The 8,127-nt window shown below is 32.4% G+C and overlaps 1 protein-coding gene across 1 annotated transcript in view; it reads left to right on the forward strand.

The window, feature by feature from the left end:
• LOC108733105 (eIF-2-alpha kinase activator GCN1) overlaps positions 1-8,127 on the forward strand; it is a 38,017-nt gene that overhangs the window by 22,873 nt on the left and 7,017 nt on the right. Inside the window, exons 22-30 of the mRNA XM_025981492.1 lie at positions 2,479-2,721; positions 2,997-3,266; positions 3,676-4,029; positions 4,466-4,659; positions 5,242-5,453; positions 5,848-5,987; positions 6,107-6,206; positions 6,345-6,634; positions 6,703-6,898. Of these exons, the coding sequence (XP_025837277.1) occupies positions 2,479-2,721; positions 2,997-3,266; positions 3,676-4,029; positions 4,466-4,659; positions 5,242-5,453; positions 5,848-5,987; positions 6,107-6,206; positions 6,345-6,634; positions 6,703-6,898 (1,999 nt within the window). The remainder of the gene's footprint in view (positions 1-2,478; positions 2,722-2,996; positions 3,267-3,675; positions 4,030-4,465; positions 4,660-5,241; positions 5,454-5,847; positions 5,988-6,106; positions 6,207-6,344; positions 6,635-6,702; positions 6,899-8,127) is intronic.

Here is an 8,127-nt window from a genome sequence, read left to right on the forward strand (position 1 = left end):
TGCAAACCTATTTTATTAGCGACCCCTTACACACTACGGACAATTGGGAAATATCACATAGTCGTAAGGTGCACTCACTAAAATGAATTAATTCAAAAAATACTACATTATATTCACAATTAAATTGTAGTGCTTGAATATAATGAAATGATTTTAAAAAACAGGAACATGAAAACAAGTGAAATCTAGTTTGAATTAATTTTAGGGTTATTAAAAGGCGCCGAAACATGTTTTAAAAAATACTGAAACTAAAAACTATCTGCTATACGTACTAACTATAGCAAATAACATAATTTCTGTTTTGAAATCTTCACTTAAATTAATCAAAAAGCATAATACTTTTAATCCTTTCAATAAACACTGTTTAACTTTCACATCAAATTATAATGATTCTATTTTTAACAGAAGTTAGTCAGTATATGTAAATTTACTAATTATTTTTTTTTTTTTGTTAGAAATCATAGCGACTGCAGAAAGAACTGACATCGCTCCGCACGTGAAAGATGGTTACATTATGATGTTTATATACATGCCGGTTGTATTTCAACAGGAATTCACCCCGTATATAGGTCAAATTATAAACCCGATTTTAAAAGCGTTAGCTGATGAAAACGAATATGTAAGAGATACGGCACTGAAGGCAGGTCAACGTATTGTTAATCTTTATGCCGACTCTGCCATCCTCCTTCTTTTACCTGAATTAGAAAAAGGATTGTTTGATGATAACTGGAGAATTCGTTACAGGTAAGCTGTTTTACTTTTTTAGGCATTTGATACGTGATAGAAAGAAAGAATAATTAACTTGCAATCTGCTAATCATGAAAGTTAACGTTTTAGAGATTATTATATATGTAGTTAAGAAAGTTATACATTACAATTATTGTTTTTTTTTTAATATTATGCTATCAGCAAATATAAATGCTAACTTAGTAACTATTACTTCTGTTATATAGAATATTGCTACTGATACTTTTATTTTATCCTAACTCAATTTGACTAGTACTTTCAATATGTTATGGATTAATAAACATTGAGGCATCAATAAATACCTCTTAGGGAAAGATTAATTTGTATTTATTTGTTTATTCTTTTACTTATTGAAAATATATTTCAGTTAATCTGAAAAATCATATCTTAAAAAAAAAACTGAATTTTGCAGGCTTATAAAGTTTTCAGTAAATAACCGCATACTGCTAATTGTCCAAAACTTTAAAAATAGAAAATCTCTATTTCACATAAATATATAACAACTGCACTGATATATTTGTATATTCTTAATCTAGTTCGGTACAACTTTTGGGTGATCTCCTTTATCGTATTTCTGGTGTCACTGGAAAAATGAGTACAGAAACAGCCAGTGAAGATGATAACTTTGGTACCGAACAATCCCATCAGGCCATTATCCGGGTGTTGGGGGCAGAGAGACGTAATCGTGTACTCGCTGGTTTGTATATGGGTCGGTCCGATGTAGCTCTGATGGTGCGACAAGCTGCATTGCATGTATGGAAGGTAGTAGTTACGAATACACCTCGAACACTAAGAGAAATTATGCCGGTTCTTTTTGGTCTTCTCCTAGGATGCCTTGCAAGTGAAAGTTACGACAAAAGACAGGTGAGTTCTTTTTTTTTACTGAAGCATTTAATTTTTTCTTTCTGGAAATGTTTATTTAAAAAACTGACGAAGATATTCTTAGTTATAAATAAGGCATTATTTTTCTTATTGAAGGTTGCTGCTCGAACTCTTGGTGACCTAGTGCGGAAGTTGGGTGAGAGAGTGCTGCCTGAAATTATTCCTATCCTTGAAAAAGGACTTCAGTCGGAACGATCTGACCAAAGACAAGGTGTCTGTATTGGCTTGTCAGAAATAATGGCATCTACTTCAAAAGAAATGGTATTGACGTTTGTCAATTCGTTGGTACCAACTGTACGAAAAGCTTTATGTGATCCCCTGCCAGAAGTAAGACAAGCCGCCGCAAAGACATTTGATAGTTTACATTCTACTGTAGGTTCAAGAGCTTTGGACGATATTCTACCAGCTTTATTAAACCAATTGGTAATTATATTAACTTGTTTATCATAAGCTGCTGAAAGAATTATGAGTAAATGTTTAAAAGAACTTATTAAGAAGTCTGTCAAGGGAATAAATAGGTCGAAAAACGACAAATTTAATGTACTGCCAGAAAGACTGATACCGTAGTTATTAAACTCTAATATTTCATCTTTCATTTTTGAGCAATACCAGGATTATATTATTAAATGTATATACATATTTACACCACAATGACCAATCATAGACAACGCTCCCTTTTTATTTATTGCCTTCAGACGTTGTAATACTATAAAACTTCTAAAATATTTTTTTAAATTTGGTGAAAAACTTATCTTTTTAATACAATATATGATTTATGTAGCAACGATTATTAATTTAGATAAGATTTCTGTCAAATAATTAATTTAAGAGTTGTTCTTTTTTCTACAGAATAGCGATGACGCAAATACCGTCGAGTGGACCCTGGATGGTTTACGTCAAGTAATGGCTATAAAATCAAGAGTTGTTCTTCCATATTTGGTTCCTCAATTAACTGCACCACCAGCAAACACTAAAGCGCTTTCAATTTTAGCTTCGGTTGCCGGTGAAGCATTGAACAGATATTTACCAAGAATTTTGCCAGCTTTACAAACAGTTCTTGCCAGTTCTAAGGGTACGCCAGAAGAAGCGCAGGTATGCAACAGTTTTTGTTATGTTGAATATTTTACTTACTTAATACAACTACTAAATTCTAAATAATATTACTGTTCCAAGTTTTTTAGGAAAATGCGGATATTTTTCTATTAGATTAAAATGATTTTTATTTAATTTGTACAGTTTCGATTCTTTGTATGTCATTATCTAGTTTTTTTTATTTATTTTAGTATAGTAGATTTAATTGAAAAATTTGACTAATGTAACAACCAAAAACTTCAGCTAAAGACATTTCACATCAAAATTTGTTTCAGCAATTGGAATACTGCCAAGCAGTTATCCTGTCGGTTGTAGACGAAACAGGAATAAGAACGGTTGTGGATACTTTATTAGAAAACACCCGTACTGATAATACTGATCAACGACGAGCAGCTGCGGCGCTCTTGTGTGCTTTCTGTGCAAATTCCCGAGCGCAATATATCGCCCATGTTCCACAGTTATTGCGTGGTCTTATACACTTGTGTACTGATAATGACAAGGACGTTCTGCAGATGGCGTGGGAAGCACTAAATGCAATCACTAAGGTAGGATATATCACATCAATTATTGTGTTTAATAAGGAAAATAATGGAATAGTTAATGATTTAACGATGTTCCTTATAAAAGTTTATATAATAAAGTTGATTAACAATAAGGACAACTCAGTTTTTCACCTCAAAAGAGTATTCATTTATTCATTCATAAAGACGATTTCTGAAGGTAAAATAATTGCAAAGAGAGGGGAATGTATCTAAACGTAATACGTTTAATAATTTAGTATCACTCTAAATATCAGAAACGCCAAAACGCGACACTAAGAATGGTTTAGGTACATTGAATGTGTATTATTTCATGATAGCTGTTAAATTGTTTATTAAATACAATAAAATGATTTTGTTATTAATTTTGTAAATTGCTCCCAGAATAATAAATTTCATTGATTTTAATTATTAGAATCTGGAACCAAAGCAGCAGGCAGCTTACGTTTCGGATGTTCGCCAAGCCGTCCGGTATGCGTTGTCAGATATAAAAGGAATCGGTACAGATTTGTTACTACCTGGCTTTTGCTTACCAAAAGGAATCGCCCCTATTTTGCCAATTTTCCGTGAAGCCATTTTGAACGGCGATGGCGACGAAAAAGAACAAGCAGCCCAAGGATTAGGTGAAGTTATCCGGTTAACTAGTGCTGCTGCTCTACAACCGAGTGTGGTAGCAATTACTGGACCCCTCATTAGGATTCTTGGCGATCGATTTAGCTCAAATGTAAAATCGGCCGTTTTGGAGACGTTAGCCACTCTTTTGGCAAAGGTAAACTTTTTAATAATATATAAGGGTTTCTTTAATGAATTATACAACAAAGCGAGTATTTTTTTAAAATTAATAGTTTTAACAAATCAACAACTAAATATGACACATTCATACTGTATTATATTTAGGTAAGTTGTATATTAGATTGGTGTATTAATTCTTCAAGAAAGTTTATTTTATAAACTTGTATGAGTACTTTCTTTTGCTAAAGACAATAGTTAACTGTGTCTTTTTTATTATTCACTTAGAATTAGTACATTTAGATTATTTAACCATCCATTGTCAATTAGTTGTAGCACTTTACAATTTTATACTTTTCTGAGAATTTTATAAATAGTTAAATAGATGTTATGTTTAATTTACTTAAAGGGTTACTATACTCAGTTTCTAAGTTATTACTATTAAGATTAATTCTATTTCAAAACTATAACTTTAGGTTGGAATAATGCTGAAACAATTTCTTCCACAACTTCAAACAACCTTCATTAAAGCACTAAACGACCCAAATAGAACTGTGAGACTGAAGGCGGCACAAGCGCTTAGCTATTTGATTGTAATCCATCAAAGGCCTGATCCCTTGTTTACTGAATTGCACAACACTATAAAAAACACAGACGATTCATCAGTTCGGTAAGAAGGAACCATGTACTTAAGTTTAAGAATATACGCAGGCGCGGATACAGCCGGGACATTGGGTGAAATTGCCCCCCCCCCACATCTACGTAATTTTTTAGGCAGCTCTATCTACTCGTATCTCGTTAGCAAAATGAGTGCGTTTACAATTGGCATCAGCGGAAAGGTCGTTTTCATCTTTCGAAAAATTCATAGTGACCAGGAGTAATAGAATAGATTACTTTGGACTTCAGATTTTTAGATTTGAGTTAGTTAAATTTTTGCTTTGAAATTCGTTGTTGCCTATTATTATCACTTTTTGTACATTTATTTTATACTTATTAAATTTAGTTTACAGTCAAACAGAACATTATTTAAATGTTTAAATTTTGTATCCGCGCCTGAATATACGTCATGCAAATTTATTATATTTATTTATTTATTTGAGAAATTTACATGAACGTGATGAGGGGGTTTTGGCCCACTCACCGCCTCAGAATAAGCACAGAATATACACATACTTAATACTAATAATACAGTACTTTTAGGGATTATAAATTTTTTGATTAAATTCACAATTAATGTTTTTTTATTATTCAGAGAAACCACCCTTCATGCTTTGAGAGGAATTATAAGCCCTGCAGGAGACAAAATGTCCGAACCCGTCAGGAAACAAATTCATTCGACACTTATTAGTTTACTAAACCATCCTGAAGAGGTGACAAGAAACGTTGCTGCTGGTTGTTTAGGTGCCCTTTGCAAATGGTTACCACCACCTCAACTAGACACAACAATAACTGAACATATTTTAAGTAAGTTTTACTGAAACTTATGGTATTTAGGTAATTGTTTTGAAAATAAGCCAAAATTTTCCAAATTTATCACCTAAAAAGATTGTTTAGATGTAGGACTTCTGATAAAAATAGCCATAAGTGATAATTGTTTAATAATTTAAAATAAGAAAGGTGGGGATTTATTTACAACGCTAAAGCTGCATTAAGTCTTTTGATATCCTTCTGGAGAAATCTTGGCTTTCTAACACACTCAAACATATTTTTACCAATAATAAGAGTAACTAAGTTACTTAAGATCTTTCATTGTTATATTACATAAAAACATTCAGTTAATTCTTTATTTAATTTGTCTTTGAAAAAAAGTAAAAATTAAATAATAACTGAAAATTGATTTGTCTTTGTTAATTCTTAGATGATGATACTTCAGCTGACTGGACTTTAAGACAAGGAAGAGGGGCAGCCCTTTCTGTGGTTCTTAAAGAATCTCCTGCTCTTTTATGGGACGAACAATATCAGCTAAGACTAACTTTATACTACTCAAAAATTTTTTTTGCACATTCAGGCATTTTATTATTATTCCTTTTATCATAGGATCCATAGAGTTACTTGGAGCTATGGCATATTGCGCCCCCAAACAACTTTCATCCTGTTTGCCTAGCATTGTCCCAAAGCTCATTGAAGTTCTTAGCGATTCTCATATGAAAGTACAAGAAGCTGGTACCGAAGCTTTAAGAGTAATTGGATCTGTTATCAGAAACCCTGAAATACAAGGTAAAAACATTAAAACATTATTTTTTTAAATACAGTATGTTCACTTAACACCGAAATACTGTATTTTAATTAAATAAATACCTAGTTCAAATAGTACCGTTTAAAAATACGTGATAACAATTTTTAATATTTTTTCAGCTATTGTGCCAGTATTATTGGAAGCACTCCAAGATCCATCTCACAAGACATCGGCGTGTTTACAAACTCTTCTAGATACTCAGTTTGTGCATTTTATCGACGCGCCGTCCTTAGCTTTAATTATGCCAGTGGTTCAAAGGGCGTTCCAAGATAGGTCAACCGAAACGCGCAAAATGGCTGCACAGATTATCGGCAACATGTACTCATTAACTGATCAAAAGGATCTGACACCATATTTGCCTACTATTATCCCAGGTTTGAAGATGTCGCTCCTCGATCCTGTTCCAGAGGTGACTATCGATTTAATAAACACATTTATATAGTTTTTCATTTGGTCAAAATTCTTGTGTGCTTTTAGGTTCGAAGTGTCAGTGCCAGAGCTTTAGGAGCTATGGTTCGAGGAATGGGAGAATCTAGCTTTGAGGACTTGCTACCATGGCTGCTACAAACTCTCACTTCGGAAAGTAGTTCGGTGGATCGCTCGGGAGCTGCTCAGGGTCTTTCAGAAGTGGTCGGAGGTCTTGGAGTTGAAAAACTCCATAAACTTATGCCAGGTATGTTTATTTAATAATTTAATGTACAGTTCAAGATCAATGCAAACATTGGTGCAAAAAAGGTTTTATTTTTTACAATTAAAACGATATCAACGTTTTATCCTCTGATATGAAACATTGTAAAGGTAGGTTTTTGAGTCTTTAATTCCTTTTTATGCAAAAGCCTATCTTGATTAAACCTTTACACAATAGATGAAACCTTGGCGTTGGTTAAAAGAAAGGAAATAAACTCTTTTTTGCCCCAATGCAGCTTTTAATTTTGCACTGAATAGTAAAACAATTCATTAAAATTGATGAACTGCGAACATCACATATCCTTAGACCCGCTATTTGCAAACCTATTTTATTAGCGACCCCTTACACACTACGGACAATTGGGAAATATCACATAGTCGTAAGGTGCACTCACTAAAATGAATTAATTCAAAAAATACTACATTATATTCACAATTAAATTGTAGTGCTTGAATATAATGAAATGATTTTAAAAAACAGGAACATGAAAACAAGTGAAATCTAGTTTGAATTAATTTTAGGGTTATTAAAAGGCGCCGAAACATGTTTTAAAAAATACTGAAACTAAAAACTATCTGCTATACGTACTAACTATAGCAAATAACATAATTTCTGTTTTGAAATCTTCACTTAAATTAATCAAAAAGCATAATACTTTTAATCCTTTCAATAAACACTGTTTAACTTTCACATCAAATTATAATGATTCTATTTTTAACAGAAGTTAGTCAGTATATGTAAATTTACTAATTATTTTTTTTTTTTTGTTAGAAATCATAGCGACTGCAGAAAGAACTGACATCGCTCCGCACGTGAAAGATGGTTACATTATGATGTTTATATACATGCCGGTTGTATTTCAACAGGAATTCACCCCGTATATAGGTCAAATTATAAACCCGATTTTAAAAGCGTTAGCTGATGAAAACGAATATGTAAGAGATACGGCACTGAAGGCAGGTCAACGTATTGTTAATCTTTATGCCGACTCTGCCATCCTCCTTCTTTTACCTGAATTAGAAAAAGGATTGTTTGATGATAACTGGAGAATTCGTTACAGGTAAGCTGTTTTACTTTTTTAGGCATTTGATACGTGATAGAAAGAAAGAATAATTAACTTGCAATCTGCTAATCATGAAAGTTAACGTTTTAGAGATTATTATATATGTAGTTAAGAAAGTTATACATTACAATTATTGTTTTTTTTTTAATAT

The sequence above is a fragment of the Agrilus planipennis genome, unplaced genomic scaffold, assembly GCF_000699045.2.
Source record: "Agrilus planipennis isolate EAB-ADULT unplaced genomic scaffold, Apla_2.0 scaffold53, whole genome shotgun sequence".
In the NCBI taxonomy this organism is placed as follows: domain Eukaryota; kingdom Metazoa; phylum Arthropoda; class Insecta; order Coleoptera; family Buprestidae; genus Agrilus; species Agrilus planipennis.